At 36.6% G+C, this 19,873-nt stretch overlaps 1 protein-coding gene across 1 annotated transcript in view; it reads left to right on the top strand.

The window, feature by feature from the left end:
• TACR3 (tachykinin receptor 3) overlaps positions 1 to 18,995 on the top strand; it is a 78,865-nt gene extending 59,870 nt beyond the window's left edge. The window contains exons 4-5 of the mRNA XM_077755712.1: positions 16,390 to 16,586; positions 18,683 to 18,995. Of these exons, the coding sequence (XP_077611838.1) occupies positions 16,390 to 16,586; positions 18,683 to 18,995 (510 nt within the window). The remainder of the gene's footprint in view (positions 1 to 16,389; positions 16,587 to 18,682) is intronic.
• Positions 18,996 to 19,873: the final 878 nt, after the last annotated feature.

Raw genomic sequence — 19,873 nt, 5'->3', positions numbered from 1 at the left:
CCTGATTCAGTAAGATTAATGCCCTCAAAAGAAGAGACACCAGGGAGGTCACTCTCTTTGTGAACACATGAAGAAATCCTGTGGGCAAAGAGTAAGATAGAGGCTGTCTACAATCAGGAAGTGGGTTCTCACCAGAAACAGACTATATTGGCATCCTGATCTTGGATTTCTAGCTTCTAGAATTATGAGAAAATAAATGTCTGTGATTTAAGCCACTTACCTTATAATATCTTATAGCAGCCTGAGCTAAGACAGTTATTATTTTATTATTAGCTATTCAAATAGTAGTTTTGACAGTTTTCCCCCATAGAATGCTTAAAAAGCATTATTTTAAATAATCTGTATCACAATCCTATGAGGTTAGTCTCATTTTACATATGAGGAAGCTGAGGTTTAGGGAGATTAAATAACTTGCACAAGATCACACAGATAATTTGCTAGTGATGCTGTGTGACTAGAATTCTTATCTCCTGGATCTTCATCCATTCTTCTATCTCAATACCCATGTTGTGAGAGTAAATAATAACACACTTTGCATATGTGAAGACTCATTAGCATCAGCACACTCTATGACTGTTAAAAAAAATATGACAATGCCAAAGACCATTTTTGCACAGTGCAAAATTGTCCATATAATACTAATTAGTTTTGCAATCTAGAGAGAATCCAAAGAGAAACTTTATAACGTTCTCTCTGTAGGAAGATAAAGGTATATTTTATTCGGACTATCACAGCCTTGGACTATGTATAAGAATGCCAATTATTTCATTTTTGAAAAAATTCTAAAATATGTGTTATACTTTATTTTATTTTTTATATTTTATATATTTTATATTATATATTAAATACTATTCCATTCACATATAGATTTATTTATTTAACTGAAAAAGAGTAACCATGTGCTGTGTGTATTATTGTTCTAAACTCTAGAGATACATGGATAAACGAAACTAGAATGTTCAAGACCCTCATGGGATTTGCATTCAAGCAGAGCAGAAAGACCCCTTAGATAAACAAAATAATATTTGCAGAAATAATAAGTATGAAGCAATGCCATAATGCCATTAGCTACACTGATGAGGGAAAGAGTTGGATAATCAGGGAAAAAACATATTCTTTCTTAGATCAAATATATTTTTATATGAAAATGCTTAGAAACTGGCTGCTTCTAGAAAAGCCAAAAATGTGGAAATCTGCAGTATATAATAGGGAGCTATGCAGTGTAATGGATATCATAGTTGTATTTTCCAAAGAAACAGAACCAACAAGAAATATATATATTTACATATATATTTACATACACACATATATATAATTAATTCATATATATGAATATGTTTAATATATATTATTCATTCATTCTTATATTCTTATATTCATTCCTCTGCTCATTGAGCCCCATGACATTAAGTATCAACTATAGATCAGTGACTCTGAAGTGCATATTATAAATCAATATTACTTCCGTAAGCTCTAAGTTTATATGATCAGTTACATACTTGATGTTCTCAGGTATTTTAAAAATATAAGATACACAACTGATCTCAGGTATTTCTCAGGTATTTTAAAAATATAAGATACACAACTGATCTCTGAGTCTCCATGTCTGACTTTTCCTACATTCAACCAAGTATCAGTGCATGGCAACCTTCATTTATCCAATTCCTAAGCAGAGTCATTCTTAAAACGCTCCCTTGTTCTTTCACCCTCACCTGATCCACTACTAAATCTTAATGGTTTTCCTCCCTAAAATATCTCCCATATCTGTACTTTTCTCTATGTCCATTGAAATAATTCTCCAAGATTCTATCATGGTCAACAGGTCTACCACAACAGTCTCTCTCGCTCACTTTGGCAGGTCTGCATTTGTTCACCCCAAACTCATTCTTTGCTCAGCAGCCACAATGATTTTTTACTGAGAAATAATTTGCATACAACATTATATTAGTTTCAAATGTACAGCATAATGATTTGGCATTTGTATGTATTACAAAATGTTCACTACATTGTGTTTATCATTTATCACCACACAGAGTTAAAAGTTATTTTCTAGTAAAAAAATTATTTTTTCCTGTAATTACTTTTAAAATCTACTCCTTTAGTATCTTTTAGTATACAGTACAGAGTTAGTAACTACAGCCACCATGTTGTATGTGACAAATGGTGTTTTTAAATATATGGTGTTTTTTAAAATATAAATCAACTCAGCTCCAAGCTGTAAATGTGGAGTCTGCTTGAGATTCTCTCTCTCTTTCTCTCTCTACCCTTCCCCCACTCATGCAAGCCCAGATGTACTCTCTCTCTCTCTCAAAATAAGTAAATAAGCATTAAAATGTAAATGAACTCACACAATCTGCTTGCAATTTTTCAGTAGCTTCCCAATATTCTTACGAAAAAATAAAGTAAATTGCAAAAAAAATAAATAAAAGAAATCACAAACCCTGAAAATAAGCTACAAGGTCCTACAGAACCTTGCTGTCACTTACTCTGCCAACCTTGCTCTGTACCACTTTGCCATCATACACCATATTCCAGTAACACTGGCTCTTAGTTGTTTGAACACATCAAGCTTTCTGCCATATCTTGGTCTTTACACACTATTATCAGAGCCTAAAATGATGTGCCTTTTATTCTTCTAACTGTAGATCCTCTGGGTTTCAGCTTAAATAGTGCCTCCTCAAGTAGATCTTCCATAATGTTCTACAAATCTAAACATGATTATTTTTTCGTTCCAAAAATTTTTTAATGTTTATTTATTTTTAAAGAAGAGAGTGAGTGGGGAGGGACAGAGAGGGAGACAGAATATGAAACAGGCTCCAGGCTCTGAGCTGTGAGCACAGAGCCCAACTCAGAGCTCAAATTCAGAAATGGCAAGTCCATTACCTGAGCTAAGGTAGGATGCTTAACTGACTGAGCCACCCAGGTGCCCCTGATTATTTTTTTTCTATAGAATTTATCATAATTTGTCATTTCATAGTGTTTTTATATTTACTATTTAATAAATGTCTCATTAATAGGATGTAAATGCTGTGAAAATAGATAACTATTTTCTTTTTTAATTTAGCACTGTATCTCTAGAGTCTAGGACCTTGGTTTCTTTAGAAAAATGGCATTATTGTACAACAACTATAATCTGAGTGTACAATAAGTAAGCAAAAATAACTGACTTCTTTCTGAAGGCTGTGCCATCACAGGGTTCAAATAGCTACTCTTTTCAAACATCTTGCTAAACACAAAAGTCGGGGGCAATAATAACATTTTTGAAGCAGAGCCAAACCTGTAATTACAAAGGACAAACCGGTGGTTGTCAGAGGGGAAGGGATGGGGAGATGGGTAACTAGGTGAAGGAAAGAGGGAGATACAGGCTTCCAGTTATGGAATGCAAAAGTCTTAGGAATAAAAGGCACAGCATAAGGGGGAAAGGAAAAAAAAAAACTAGATTCTGCCTTCTTTGTTCAAAAATATATATTTTTGAAATCTTATTACATGCGTAATAGGACAAAACACTGGTAAAACAAAGATAAATGATGCTTCTTGCAATTAAAGTGTTCATACAATGAGTGGGAAAATCAGATACCTTCAGTCAACAAGTAATTATACATTCAATGTCAAGTACTATGCCCAAAAGATAAGTAGAGAAGTTTATGTGGAAAGATATCAGAACAGGGCATTCTAGGCAAAGTGATAAGCATGTGCAAATCACATAGATTTATTTCAAGGTAACCACAGATAAGGATAAAAACATTATTTATAAGCCATGCCTTCTTAGTTTGTCATATATTATAGAGAAAAATATTATTTTTCAGTGCTGATCTTATTTTCTACCAGATTTGGTATAGAATAGCATAATCTTAAACATTCTAGACTTATGCGGTTTCAAAAAGCAATTAAAGTATGTGCACCTTCAAGATAAAAAACCAACTGCAAAAGTATCTTAAAACACTGGCTGGATCCACATTTCAGACAATATATTAATAACAGTGTGGTTTTAAAAAGACAAGTTATGTCAACATTGAGCAAGACATAAAATCTCTCAGTCTGGCAAATGATGTCAGCCTAGCCATTTTTCCTGGCCAGGCATGCTCCCAAGCTACCAGATCTCCCCCAGCAACTCCGGGCACAGAAAAGGAAATAACCCTATGCCATGTTGCCAGCAGGGTGGTGGCTGATTGCAGCTGTTTGTTCTTTTACACTCACTTCCCTGGAAAGGTAATTGAGGCAGAAATCCTCTTCACTCTCTCTCCTTCTGTGAATGTCAAAGGATCTTAAATCCTAACAGTAACTATTGATTTGGGACTAAAGAAGTCCTCTCGGTAGACCTGCTTTATGGCTACCAGGTATAAAGAGTATAGGATTGTTAAGAACTTATACTTTTCCATTTGTCTTTAAACACGCTCTACATAAATGAAGTATATGGAAATAAGTACCACATGAGCACATAAAATAGTTAAAGTACTGAGTCCCTATTTCATAGTTTTAGTGCACATAAATCTACCCATATCCACATAGCATTAGACAAACCGAATTCCAATCTCCAGTTCCCAGCCCATTCCACCATTCCAACTTCTTTTCTCACTCTTTCATCTTCCAGCTTTAGGAAAATATCTCATTTCACATCAAGTTCAAGTGGGTAGATCCTTAGCAAACTACGGTTGTTTGACTACCCTTCACTTACGCATCCCCTGAGCATCAAAATGGAGAAAGAAGCAAGGGCTATTTTTCTAAAGGTCTAGAGAACCAGAATGTATGCAAAATGAGTCCTTAGCCAGTAAAGAATTAAGAGACCCAGGAGTCCTAGCTCTGAACCTGTCTTTGGGATCTTGAGAAAACATTCCACCTCCTTGGTTTTAAGTCTCTCATCCATAAAATAATAAGCTATATGGTCAAAGGTTTATTATGAAGGTAAGATAAGTTCATACCTTTCAAAGTTTTTTTAAATGAGTACAAAAAACACTAAGCCTGTTACTAAAAAAATGAACACAACTCCACTGAGTCATCCATCAGTGTTACCCACAAATGCATCTGCTGGCCTTGACTCTCTCAAGGACAATGCTGCTATCAGCACGATTTTCTTTTGTTGAGTCTCAAATTGAGTGTTAGAACTACCTGGCCAATGCATACCGTACAGCACTCATGCTGGGCATTGCATTCTGGAGCACACAGTCTGTATCCACAGAAACTGGCACAGGAAGGTAAAAAAGGAAAAGATAAGGGAATAGAAGTTTGAAAAGTAGGATGAAAAAGTCATTAAGTAGAGCACAGGATTAGTTTGAAAATACTGCGGTACCTTCTAGAGTTTATAAGGGCGAAATTTGAAATGCAGGGTCAGGAACAGGCTCTTTATCGCACTCCAGTTAAGATGTAATAACCCAGCCCCTCTCGTAGGTAAGAGCACAAGATATGATCAAAGAATTTCGAATGCCATTCCCACCTTCTCATAATCCATTATGAATTAGTATTTTTATGTTTTGTCCATATGTTGTGAATAGTATGCTTTTATTACATTTTTGTAATGTAATCATCTCTGCCCCTCCCCTGCTTGCACTGAGTCTCTCTCCAAAATAAATATTAAAAAATAAAAAAAAAACACTTCGTTAAAATTGCTCTTGATTATTTGGATACCCATGAAATTCTGGTAAAGAAATCTACTTCTACTGTTTTTGTAAACCATAGAAATTGTTTTCTGGCTATTTTCTATTTTAATTCTCTTCCTCTAACCTAACAAGCTACAATGGCCCTGCTTCTTCAGAGGTGAACATCTAAGTGTGATAACAAAGAAGTTTTGCCTCAATCCATTGGATTTTGAATTGCATAAAAACCAAGAAAAATCTATCATCTCATTCAGCAAGCAAGCTTTCTATGTGCTTGACTTTATTTCTGCTGCAAGGGAATTATCATGGAAAACAGTGCTCATAAGGAAGACCATATATAACCTAAGAGAGGCTCAATGATGTTAATGTAGATCCTAGTCTTTTTCTGATTTGCTAAAAGCAATTCTACAAGCAATACAACCCCCTCTAGAAATCTCCATTTTCTGGGACCCTGCATAGTATTTTGCCTTCTATTTTGCTGGTGTGAAGTCATATCACCTAGCGTCCTCAGCATTTCAAGCACCGTTATTGTCTTTTCAGGCCGCCATAACAAAATACAATAGACTGGTGGCTTAAACAACAGAAATGCATTTTCTCACAGTTCTGGAGACGAGCAGTCTGAGTTGAAGGTGTCATCAAGGTTGGTTTCTTCTCAGGCTTCTCTGTTTGGTTTGCAGATCGCTGCTAACCTCTGCCTTCCCATGGTCTTCCCTCTGTGTGTTAGTGTTTTAGTCACTTCTTTCAAGAACACCTGTCATACTGATTTAGGCCTCAACCTAATGGCCTCATTTGACTTAATTAGCTCTTTCAACACCTTATCTCCAAATATATTCACATGCTGTGGTACTGGGGATTAGGACTTCAACAGGAATTTTGAAAAGTAACATCAGCAAGATGACCAAATAAAGACATGTCTTGTCATATCCCTACTCAGTAACAATTTGGCATCTATCCACAGGCAAAAGTGCCTCTTTGGGAGTTTAAGGATCCAAATTGGCACTGTGAAGCTCTGGTGCAGTCCAAGAAAGAGGAGAGTCATTTTGAGAAGGCAGGCCTGCATCCAGGAGGCTGAAACAAGTCCCACGTATAGACCCAGAAACATCTCTATACCCTTGAGAACTTGGCTATAGCTCCCTTGGCTATAAGTTAAGAGAAACAGTTTGCACCCACATTGCCCCTCCCTGAAAGGGACCCAGCCCAATGCCAATGGAGTCTTTCTCAGAGGTGATTCCTCCTGAGGGGGTAAATGAGAGCGCCTGAGTGACTGAGTATCCACTGCCCCAGCTCTGCAAGGTGCTGCCAGAAAGGGCTATGTCTCTCTCCATCCAGGGAACTGGGTCACGAGCTGCAGAACTAAGAAGCTGGTGAGTGATTGGGAAAACAGCAATCAGGGAAAATGGAACCTATCAAAGGGACTTGGATTCTACTAAGCCATCACGGACTCCACCGGAGGCTTGTGGACACAAGCAGCTGGGAATACCTCTCCTGCATGTCTCCCACTGACCCAGTTATCAAGTTAATACATTCTGAGGCTCTGATGGAAAGCATGGTGACTGTAGCTAACTATAATGGGTTATATACTTGCAAGTTGCTAGTAAATCTTAAATGTACTTACCACACCCAAAAATACAAAAACAGTTAATTATATGTGAGGAGAGGGACTTTATTGTGGTAATCATCTCTCAATACATCAAATCATCCCATTGTACACTTTAAACATACACATTATATATCAATTAAATCTCAATAAAGCTATAACTAACTAACCAACTAACTAAATAAATAAATAAGACTTATAAATGTTTTAAAAATGGGGGAACACAGTGGTCCATAAGAAGCCTCCATACATTTTTATCTCTAACCAGGATCCCCTAACATCAGTCTTTATTCTTCTTGCTTTAATATACTTCCTTTTCTTATTTCACCTCAACTTCCCTTTTATGGCTGCATCATTTTCTTTGGCTTTAGATCATCATAGGCTAAAATCTTACAATTTTACAATTGTAAAATTCTTATAATTTCAAAGTCTAAGTTTCCAGCGGAAAAAATGAAAACACACTAAAAATGAAGCATGACCAATAATATGTAAAGAAGTAGAATCCAAATTCAATACCACACACATGCACAGACACAGACAAAAATGTTTTCCATATTTGTACACATACACACATAGAGTTTTTTTCCATTTGTTTAGGCTTGACATAATTTCTTTTTTTTTTTTTAAGTTTATTTATTTTTGAAAGAGAGAGTGCATGTATGTGGGTAAGGGGCAGAGAAAGGGAGAGAGAAATCCCAACAGATTCCATACTGTCACCATGGAGCCCATCATGGGGCTCAATCTCATGAAATGGGAGATCATGACCTGAGCAGAAATCAAGAGTCTGACATTCAACTGACTGAGCCACTCAGGTGTCCCTTGACATAATTTCTTTTATTAATTTTATTTTTAAATATAATTTATTGTCAAGGTAGCTAACAACTTGTATACAGTGTGCTCTTGGTTTCTGGAGTAGATCCCCATGATTCATCACTTACATACAACACCCAGTGGTCATCCCAACAAGTGCCCTTCTCAATGCCCATCACCCATTTCCTCCCACCCCCATCAATGCTCAGTTTGTTCTCTGTATTTAAGAGTCTCTTATGAGTTTTCCACCCTCTCTGTTTGAAACTATTTTCCCCCTACCTTTCCCCCATGGTCATCTGTTAAGTTTGTCAAGTTCCATATATGAGGAAAACATATGGTATCTGTTTTTCTCTGACTTATTTCAGTAAGCATAACACCCTCCAGTTCCATCCATATTGTTGCAAATCGAAGGACTTCATTCTTTCTCATTGCCAAGTATTATTTCATTGTATATATAAACCACATATTCTTTATCCATTCATCAGTTGATGGACATTTGGGCTTTTTCCATTATTTGGCTATTGTTGGAAGTGCTGCTATAAACATTGGGGTACAGGTGCCCTTATGAATCAGCACTCCTGTACGCTTTGGATAAATTCCTAGTAGAGCTGTTACTGGGTTGTACAGTAATTCTATTTTTAATTTTTTGAGGAAACTCCACACTGTTTTCCAGAGTGGCTGCACCAGTTTACATTCCCACCAACAGTGTAGGAGGGTGCCTGTTTCTTCACATCCTCGCCAGCATCTATAGTCTCCTGAGTTGTTAATTTTAGCCAGTCTGACCTGTGTGAAGTGGTTATCTCAATGTGGTTTTCATTTGTATTTTTCTGATGATGAGTGACATTGGGCATTATTTCATGAGTTTGTTGGCCATCTGGATATCTTCTTTGGAAAAGTGTCTATTCATGTCTTCTGCCATTTCTTCACTGGATTATTTTTTTGGGTGGGAGAGGGTTGAGTTTGGTAAGGTCTTTATCGATTTTGGATACTAACCCGTTAACCAATATGTCATTTGCAAATATTTTCTCCCATTCTATTGGTTGCATTTTAGTTTTGTTGATTGTTTCATTTGCAGTGCAGAAACTTATCTTGATGAGGTCCCAGTAGTTCATTTTTGCTTTGTTTCCTTTGCCTTTGCAGATGTGATGAGTAAGAAATTGCTGTGGATGAGGTCAAAGAGATTGCTGCCTGTTTTTTCTCTAGGGTTTTGATAATTTCTTGTCTCACATCCAGGTCTTTCATCCATTTTGAGTTTAATTTTGTGTATAGTGTAAGAAAGTGGTCCAGTTTCATTCTTCTGCATGTTCCTCTCCAGTTCTTCCAGCATCATTTACTAAAGAGACTGTCTTTATTCCATCGGATATTCTTTCCTGCTTTGTCAAAGATTAGTTGGCCATGCATTTGTGGGTTCAATTCTGGGCTCTCTATTCTGTTCCATTGATCTATGTGTCTTTTTTTGTGTGTGTGCCAATACCATACTGTCTTGATGAGTACAGCTTTGTAGTAGAAGCTAAAGTCCAGGATTGTGATGCCTCCTGCTTTGGTTTTCTTTTTCAACATTCTTTAGCTGTCTGGAGTCTTATGTAGTTCCATATAAATTTTAGGATTATTTGTTCTAGCTTTGAGAAGAATGCTGGTGCGATTTTGATTGGGATTGCACTCAATGTGTAGATTGCTTTGGGTAGTATTGACATTTTAACAATATTCATTCTTTCAATTCATGAGCATGGAATGTTTTTCCATTTTGTGTGTGTCTTCTTCAATTCCTTCATCAACATACAAATATTTTACATCTTTGGTTAGGTTTATTTCTAGGCATTTTATGGTTCTTGGTGCAATTGTAAATGGGATCAACTTCTTGATTCTTTTTCTGTTGCTTCATTATTGGAGTATAGAAATGAACCAATTACTGTACATTGATTTTGTATCCTGAGACTTTACTGAATTTATGTATCAGTTCTACCAGCTTTTTGGTGGATTCTTTAGGGTTTTCCTTGTAGAGTATCATTTCCTCTGCAAAAAGTGGAAGTGTGACTTCTTATTTGCCAATTTGGATGACTTTTATTTCATTTTGTTGTCTGATTGCTGAGGCTAGGACTTCCAACACTATGTTAAACAACACGAGTGAGAGTGGAAGTCCCTGTTGTGTTCCTGACCTCAGGGGAAAAGTTCTCAGTTTTTTCCCATCGAGGATGATATTAGCTGTGGGATTTTCATATATGGCTTTTATTATGTTAAGTATTTTCCTTCTATCCCAACTATCTTGATGGTTTTTATTAAGAAACGATGCTGTATTTTGTTAAATGCTTTTTCTGCATCTATTGACAGGATCATAGCGTTCTTATCCTTTCTTCTGTTAATGTGATGTATCACATTGATTGATTTGTGAATATTGAACCAGCCGTACAGTCCAGGAATGAATCACACTTGATCATAGTGAATAATTTTTTTCACTATAATAATATAATATACGGTTGAATTCAGTTTGTTAGTATTCTTGTTGAGAATTTTTGCATCCATGTTCATCAGGGAGAATAGCCTGTAATTCTCCTTTTTAGTGGGGTCTCTGTCTGGCTTGGGAATCAAGGTAATACTGGCTTCATAGATGAGTCCAGAAGCTTTCCATTTCTATTTTTTGGAACATCTGGAGAAGGATAGGTATTAACTCTTCTTTAAATGTCTGGTAGAATTCCCTTAGGAAGCCATCTGGCCCAGGGCTTTTATTTGTTGAGAGAATTTTTAAATTTAAAAAAAAATTATTTACACAAACACGAGAGGTGGAGAGGCAGCAGGAGAGGGAGACACAGAATCTGAAGCAAGCTCTAGGGTCTGAGCTGTCAGCACAGGGCCTGATGTGGCCCATGTACCATGAACCATGAGATCATCACCTGAGTGGAAGTTGGATGCTTGACCAACTGAGCCACCCAGGTGCCCCTATTTATTGGGAGATTTTTGATAATGGATTCAATTTCTTTGCTTGTTATGTGTCTATTCAAATTTTCTATTTCTTCCCATTTGAGTTTTGGTAGTGTGTGTGTGTCTAGGAATTGGTCCATTTCTTCCAGGTTGTACAGTTTGTTGGCATATAATTTTTCATAGTATTCTCTAACAACTGTTTGTATTTCTGGGATGTTGGTTGTGATCACTCCTCTTTCATTCAGGATTTTATCTATTTGGGTTCTCTTCTTTTCTTTTTGAGAAATCTGGCTAGGGGTTAATCAATTTTGTTTATTTTTTTTTAAATCAGCTCTTAGATTCATTGATCTGTTCTATTTTTTTAAATTTTGCTTTGTTTTTCATTTTGGGGTTTTTATTTTTGGATTCTATATTGTTTATTTCTGCTCTAATCTTTATTATTTCTCTTCTTCTGCTGGATTTGAGATTTCTTTGCCATATGCAGTTAGATTTTGTATGTGGGATTTTTTTCTTGTTTCTTGAGATAGGCCTGGAATGCAATGTATTTTCCCCTTAGGATTATCTTTGCTGCATCCCAAAGGGTTTGGACTGTCATGTTTTCACTTTCATTTGCTTCCATATATTTTTTTAAATTTCTTCATTAATTGCCTTGTAGACCCATTCATTTTTTTTAGTAAGATGATCTTTAACCATCATGCATTGGGAGTATTTCCAAATTTTTTCTTGTGGTTGATTTCAAGTTTCATAGCATTGTGATCTGAAAATATGCATGATATGATCTCAGTTCTTTCATTTTTATTGAGGGCTGTTTTGTGATCCAAGTATGTGATCTGTCTTGGAGAATGTTCCATGTGCACTCGAGAAGAATGTGTATTCTGCTGCTTTTGGATGAAAAGTTCTGAATATATCCCCTTGACATAATTTCTTATAAACATTACTCTAACCTAACATTAATTGCATGCATGTTACTTGGAGTTTGCACAAATGTCACATTTCTTGGATAACACTAACCCAGTATGCCCATATTCTCATCTAATTCTAAAATTACTAACAAACTTCAACTCAGCTTCTGGACCACCCTGCACTTTTTTCACAGCTATTATTGCTTAGTTCTTATTTTCTCACTTGAGACTGAACTTTTTAAGCCTAGTCTTTGAAACCAACATAGCAAAAGCTCAGCCTAAGTAGCCATGAAATGGTACCTTAAATTTTGATCATTTTATTGAAATGTTTTCTGTATCTTACTCCTGGGAATACCATTTTAATTTGCTAATGTGTGGTTAGAATAAACAGGCCTGCAATTTTGACTTAAAGAAATATAATGGTCCACTTAAGAACATTTGTGTGGACAAAAGGCATGGGCAAGTAGGAGGGTGTGATCCATGGGATGGTCCTCCAGAACATACGTTCTAGAGGTTCTAATCAAAACAAGAAGCTCCCTGTCACATGGAGTTGGTAATTTCCAGTTCGGACGTTTAGAAAGAATAAATCCTGCACTCAAGAATATGACTCTTAGATTTTTTTTTTATGGTAGTCAGTATTTTATTTCATTTCCTAGACTTATGTCTTTTTTCTTTTATGATCTAAACCTCAAAATCATCCATCCTACACTAATTTAATATGAAAGATAAGGACAGCTGCAGGCATTCCAGCCTAACCTGTACAGGATATAAAAATCAAAGTTATTTTTTCCCTTTGGTACCCTAAGAAAAGGTGGCTAAAGCTTATTTTCACTAACCAAGACACGCATTTCAATCCTGTCTATGTTTGCTTGTCCACCTCTCTTCTTCCTCCTTCCAGGAAGCATCTGTGCCAAAGCCAGTGGTGGGTAGCCTCGACTGTCCATGTTGCCACGGAAAACAGATCCCCTTGCCTCAGAGGCTAGGTCATGTCTTGGATTCATGAAATACTCAACATCAATCAATCTTTTTATCAAGTCATAACAAAATTTGTTAGGACATGGTGAAAGATTTGAATCGTCACTATCCCAGTCTCTTTATCTTGCCTAAAACTTTCAGCATTTTTAGAAAGTCTATCAACTAAATGCCTTTCCTGCCTAGTATTTATGTGCTAGTCCCATTGTCCAGCCATGAGACACAGGGGAACTGCTCACAGCATGTGCACATCTGTCATCACTCAAAGTTTGTGCCTCAAAGTGCTCTTTTCCTCACCAATTTAAAGAGTAGCATTGCAATTTCATGATTTGGGCACTTCACAAAGTAATGCAGTTACTCCCACTCAAGAGCCCACTTTTACATTTACATTATACCTGGGTCCTGAAAGTCGGATATTGGAAATAATTCCACAATGCTTTGTGAGCAGAGACTGATGGTAACAGTCAAAATATATTTTATAGAAATAGATGAATGAAGTATATTATAGACGTGTTTCATTTTAAAGATCTTTTCTTTTAGAGTCTTTTAGATTTTTCCTAAACACTGTCAAATAAGTTTCAAAATGTTTTATAACAAAGTCCGTAAGGCTCTATCTATACGAATTAAAAGTTACCTGAAACTTCTCTTCCGGAAGCATTTTCATTTAATTCTCCACGTACGCTTTAACTTTTCCTCATTATGGACTTCTTCCACGTGGTGGAAGTCACTTAAAAGACTCTGAAAGCCTTTGTAGGTCCTTAACTATTATTGGAAAACAATTTCATGCATAGGGCGTTTGTGGTCAGCCTGCAAAAAAACTAATGTTTTTGCATATTGCTCATACCGTATTTAACATAGTAGCCTGTATCTTGTTCACATGGTTACTGATTTTTTTTTGCCTTTAACACTTATTCAGAATAAAATTTAATGCTTTCATGCACCCAAAATAATACATTGGTATGAACAACATATTGTTCATATGCTCATACTCTTTTGAATTTGTTTGCCTAGAAATATAAAAAAAACAGCAATAAAATGTCACACTCAGTTTATATATACATGCCCATTTTAAACTTGGAGCATAAATGATAGCAGAAATCAATGACTGAATAAAATTATGGACATCTCATAACCAACTATATTCCCCTTAGTTTCTTTCTTTTTGGATTCGTTTTCATTCATTAATTTCAAAAAATTTTTGAGCTGATTATATGTGAGGTCCAGCCTATGAGTCTGAAATGCATAAGCAAAGCAAGAAGAAAATTCTTCCTCTTTTATATTCTAGCGTGTGGAGACAAAAAGTAAAGAATAAACATAAAAAACTGAAAAGAAAGAGCAAGCTAAGGGGCTGGGTGCTGGAAAGGCAGACTGCAATTTTCACAAGGTTGATCAGAATAGGAGTCGCAAAGAGAGTGGAGAGTGACAGCTGTGCAGAGGCGTGAAGGAGATGAGGGTGTTACCCAGTGGGAATAATCAGGGGAAGAATGTTCTGGAGGGAGAAAGATCTGGGGCAGGAGCTTGCCTATCATGTTCAAGGAATAGTATAATGTTCATATATTCAAGATAAAAAGGCAATAGAACTCATTTCATTCTGTCTTATATTCCCTGAGCCTACAGTCACCAAGCACTGAATCATTCTTGCTTATAATAAACTAGTATTTCAATTTTATATACATTTTTATATTCACCACATTTCCATGCATTTTTTAATTTACATTTTTCCTTATATTGTAAGCTTCTTCAGGATAAGAACTTGGTCCTCTATTCATTATTTTTCTCTATGCTGTTTTTGAGAGCTACCAGACACTCAATAAATGTTAACTGTAAGCAGGTGGGGAAAAAGACTTAGTTTTAAAACTCTAGCCTAGAGGCACCTGGGAGGCTCAGTTGGTTGACTGAGTTGGTGACTCTTGATTTCGGCTCAGGTCATGATCTCACATTTCAGGCTTTCAAGCCCTGCACCAGGTTCTGCACTGACAGTATGGAGCTTGCTTGGGATGCTCTGTCTCTCCTTCTGCCCTTCTCTCAAAATAAAAGAAATAAAAAATATATACTTTAAAAATTAAAAATTAAAGAAAACACTAGCCTAGTTTCATGAATCACAGTGGTCAGATCTCTTGGTCTTTACCTCAGTTTCCTAAAGCACAATTGAAAACCAATTAATAAGTTGTTAAATATGTGAAACATTGTATAAATGTAAATTCTAATAAAATATGAGTCTTACTTGTATTCCACAAATATGTGAATAAGAAATAGGAGAGATAAATGCAGAAATCTGAACACAGCTTTTCAGGGGGAAAATGCAGTTTAAAGAGCATTTTAGATGGTCCAGCCAGTGATGACATTCTGTGAGCTATTGACCTGAATCTTCAGCTCTGATGACCGATGTTCATCAGCTCAATGCCAGTCTCCTTGATGTTAGAGGGAGGCCCTAGGGAAAGCTTTGCCTTCCACAGTGATCCACTTCATGATTTGCCTTGTTCTAGAATCATATCTCTTGCCAACATTTCATCTGAATCCCTAACTTGCAGAGAAATGATAAGTCCAGGCCATAAACAGTGTGTTTCCATATTTCTAAGAAGCCTCATAGGCCATTTATGTCAGGAGTTTCTCTGATTTGAGTTCTGATCTGACTATGGATAAACTCCCGTTAGTTTATTTAACATATATTATTCTAAACAGTTTACTATTTCCAAATTGCTGAAGGAAGTATGAGCAAATTTAGTAGATAGATGGTTAATGAGAAATGTTATATGACATAATCATACTATAGTAGTATTCTTTCCTTTTCCACACAAAGCCAAGCTACTTTGAGTATACCTTTCTTATAGTCACGGACAATGGACAGATTTTATTTCATTGAGGGACACATAAAACATCCTCCCATTCAGCCCACTATTGCAAAATCATTCATTTTTTCATTCATTCTATATCTAATTATACCTAATGTATAAACCAGCCGATTGCCCATTTACAAATTAAAAGTTAATGATATTTTCTCAGACTAATGTGACTATTCATCCTCACTATCCAGAGGAAACTTTCCCAATATCAGATTACAAGAGAAACCATATTAATATTCAGAAGGTTGCCTCGTGAGCATGGTACGAGAGCACGGAAAACCAAATAGTCTTCAGCTATAGTCAGGCTATAGAAATTACTGAGGAACCAGCCCAGCCCTTACAGCCTAATATGCCACAGTGACTTAGCAGTCAGTTTGTCTAAGTATAATATCTCTGCTAGTTTACTGTGCAGACTAACACAGCCAAATCTTGCTCTTTTCTCCCCTAAGCTCTTTGGATTTTTGTAAACATTTATTTTCTTCAGGCCAGTTAAGATATATTTGTTTCTGTTTGAGTTAGTGCCACCCATCCATGTGGTCTAGGTAACGAAGGATTAGTGACATTAGCAGGCTTTCTTGAGACTTACCTTAGGCAGCTCTCCCTCTATCACCTCCCACTTTTCTAATATGAAGACTTGAGCATGCTACGTATTTAACTATATTGGCAGAAATATATGATTTGCAGTAAGCTACTGTACTTAATATATGTAATGACTTTAGAATTTTCCAAAACTGACCTCTTTCCTTCTTTCCTTCCAGGTTGTAAAAATGATGATAATTGTCGTGGTGACATTTGCCATCTGCTGGCTGCCTTATCATATTTATTTCATCCTCACGGCAATCTACCAACAGCTGAATAGATGGAAATACATCCAACAGGTCTACCTGGCTAGCTTTTGGCTGGCAATGAGCTCAACCATGTACAACCCCATCATCTACTGCTGTTTGAATAAAAGGTAAAAACAAAATTACGAAATGGAAGTTTCTTTTCACTCCTGGCTTAGCTGAAAGCATATGTTGTTCCACCTTCAAATTAAAAATGCAAAAGGAAGGGACGCCTTGGTAGTTCAGTTGGTTAAGCATCCAACTTTGGCCCGGGTCATGATCTCCATGGTTGGTGGGTTCAAATCCCTTATCAGACTCTGTGCTGACAGCTCAGAGCCTGGAGCCTGCTTCAGATTCTGTGTCTCCCTCTCTCTCTGCCCCTTCCCCATCTGCACTCTGTGTGTCTCTCTCTCAAAATTAAACATTAAAAAAATTTTTTTTTATGTAAACAGAAGGAAAAATTGAAAAGTTCACTGAGAGGAGTACAGAGCATGGTTTTTTTTCTAGATATCCTCCTACTTTATGAAATATCCCACCTTAGCACTTACATTCTCAAAACAATGTGCTTAGAAGTTCTAACTGGGATATTTTTATTTCTGCCTTGAAACCCTTCAGAATTTTGTCTGCACAGGAAAAAAATACCCATTTCAAAGTAATGAAGATAATTCATAGAACTGTACAGATAATTTCTATAAGATGGAGAGATGATGGCATATGTGAATGGACTCTACTAACAAGGATGTTTTGTAAATAGACTTCAAAATAGGAGATGTTGCTGTGAGGGTTCTAGAAGCAACAGTCAGGGCAAGGAGAATTCTAATTCCTCCTTCCTATATGATGAGGTCAGTGAGTAAGTGGCAGGGGTGCAGCCTCTGGGGAAATGAGTTGTGAAGAAATGAAGGTGGTCAGGGTAAAGCTACTTTTAAGTTTTTTTTTTAAATAAGTTTATTTATTTTGAGAGAGACAGAGAGAGTGTGAACAGGAGAGAGGCAGAGAGAGAGAGAAAGAGAGAATCCCAAGCAGGCTCTGCACTGGCAGCCTCAAACTCACAAAATTGTGGGATCATGACCTAAGCCCAAATGGAGAGTCAGTGGCTTAACCTACTGAGCCACCCAGGCACCCCAGGGAAAAGCTACTTTTAAAGTAAACTTTTTAAAAAGCAATATTTGACTGTAGTCAAATTTAAGACTGGAAAGAAAGGTAAAATGTGGTTTCCAGATAAACTCATCTCGGTTATATGGTCAGAACATGGAGGGGCAGGGTTAAATTTTGTAAGATTGATAATTCCCTTAATAAACCAGTGTGTTTTGGGGCACCTGGGTGGCTCAGTCGGTTAAGCGTCCGACTTTGACTCAGGTTATGATATCACTGTTCATGAGTTCAAGCCCCATGTTGGGCTCTGTGCAGACAGCTCAGAGCCTGGAGTCTGTTTCAGATTGTGTGTCTCCTCTCTCTCTGTCCTTCCCATGCTTGTGTGCTCACTCTCTCAGAAATAAAGAAACATTTAAAAATTAAAAAAAAAAATAAACCAATGTGTTTTGATCACAACTAGAAAGAGAACTTCATGTAAGTAACTATGATCTAAATTCTAAGCTCTCTTTCCAGTTGGCCTTCACTACACTGTGCTTTAAGTTTGTTAATTACTTAATTCTTCTTTTCTTTCATTAACTGCATAAGCCATATATCAATTCAAGCCACCCCACAAGCAATACATCTGTTTTTAATCAACTTCATTTAATGGTTTACAAAGCAAAGGGTTGTGTATTTTCATATATGATTAGAATAGAACCATCAACTTTGGTAATTAATTCTAACATTGAATGAGACTTTAATTTATAAATGTGTAATCACTTCTAAAAGAAACGATGTTGAAAATACATCATTTTTAAGTGCCTTAACTGGCAAGCCTAATACAAGCATGCTTATGCAGGTGTATAAAATTATTGAACAAATGTACACTGTTTCTTTGGCATATGGATTACCTGATGCTGGACAACTTTTACTATTCAGTGACTTGCTTCTCATTGAGAGGAAGTTAAGACTCAATTCAGGAGGAAAACTTAAACGATTAGTACCAACACTGTGGCAAACACTTTAAGAGTTTGACTAGAAACTCAAATTCAAAAACTGACTTAATTGCCTTACATAGGGCTTTTGTGGCAATTGAAGGAAATTTCCACTTGAAAACATGGCTTTTGCTTTCTGTGGACTGTTTCTTTCTCTTCAGATTTCGAGCTGGCTTCAAGAGAGCGTTTCGTTGGTGTCCTTTCATTGAAGTTTCTAGCTATGATGAGCTAGAGCTCAAGACCACCAGGTTTCACCCGACTCGGCAAAGCAGCCTTTACACGGTGACCAGGATGGAGTCCATGACGGTGGTGTTTGAGCCCAGCGACGCCGACAACACCAAATCCAGTCGGAAGAAGAGAGCGACCCCAAGAGACCCAAGCTTCAGTGGCTGCCCCCGCAGGAATTCCAAACCTGCCTCCACCACTTCAAGTTTCATAAATTCACCCTATACCTCCGTGGATGAATATTCGTAAATCCGTTTCCTGACGTGCAAGAGTAGTGTTAGGGTATCATGGTGCCTCATAAGTCCCCATTCTCCTGTTTAGCCGTCCTGTCCTACCTACTCTCTGGAAGCAGAGGGTAATTTTGGAGCAGCTATGCTCCAGTTGAGAAAGGTAGCATAGAGATGTAACAAAGACAGTTAAGAGATTTACCCCCTCAAAAGTAAAATGGGCTCTCAGTTTATGCTTTGAAAATTCTAAACTATTACATGCAACAAACTAAACACAAATCTGAAAAATACTCCTAAAGTGTTCCATTTTTCTCATTTATAACATGTAACATAGGGGCACCTGGGTGACTCAGTTGGCTAAACATGGGACTCTTGATCTTGCTCAGTTCATGATCTCACTGTTAGTGAGTTCAAGCCCCTAGTCAGGCTACACGCGGACAGTGAGAAGCCTGTTTAGGATTCTCTCTCTCCCTCTCTGCCCCTCCCCCACTTGCACTCATGATTTCTCTCTCTCTCTTTCTCTCTCTCAAAATACATATATAAATTTTAAAAAATAAAAGAAATTTAAAAATTACATTATGTATTTATTACACTAAAGTGACATATGATTTTTCCAAGAGATTAAAGAAGCTTTAAAAACACAATGTTGTGACTACAAACAAAATCTATATAAATGAAATATTTTCATCTATAGCTATAAAACAGAAAAAAGTTAAATGACTCATTTTTCTCATTAGAAGGAAAGAAAACTAGCCTCAAAGAGTAGGAATTAATGAAAATCTTTGCTCAAATGAACTCATTTGGTAGAATGAAAAATTTTAAAGATTTAAAGATTTTTCTCCGTGAAATGTAACTGGAAAGGAAATCTAGTAAAATTATTATACAACTGACATATCATGT

This window comes from Crocuta crocuta, unplaced genomic scaffold, assembly GCF_008692635.1.
Source record: "Crocuta crocuta isolate KB4526 unplaced genomic scaffold, BGI_CrCroc_1.0 scaffold92, whole genome shotgun sequence".
Taxonomy (NCBI): domain Eukaryota; kingdom Metazoa; phylum Chordata; class Mammalia; order Carnivora; family Hyaenidae; genus Crocuta; species Crocuta crocuta.
Note: the sequence above shows the minus strand (reverse complement) of the source record. Positions and strands in the feature narration are given on the sequence as shown.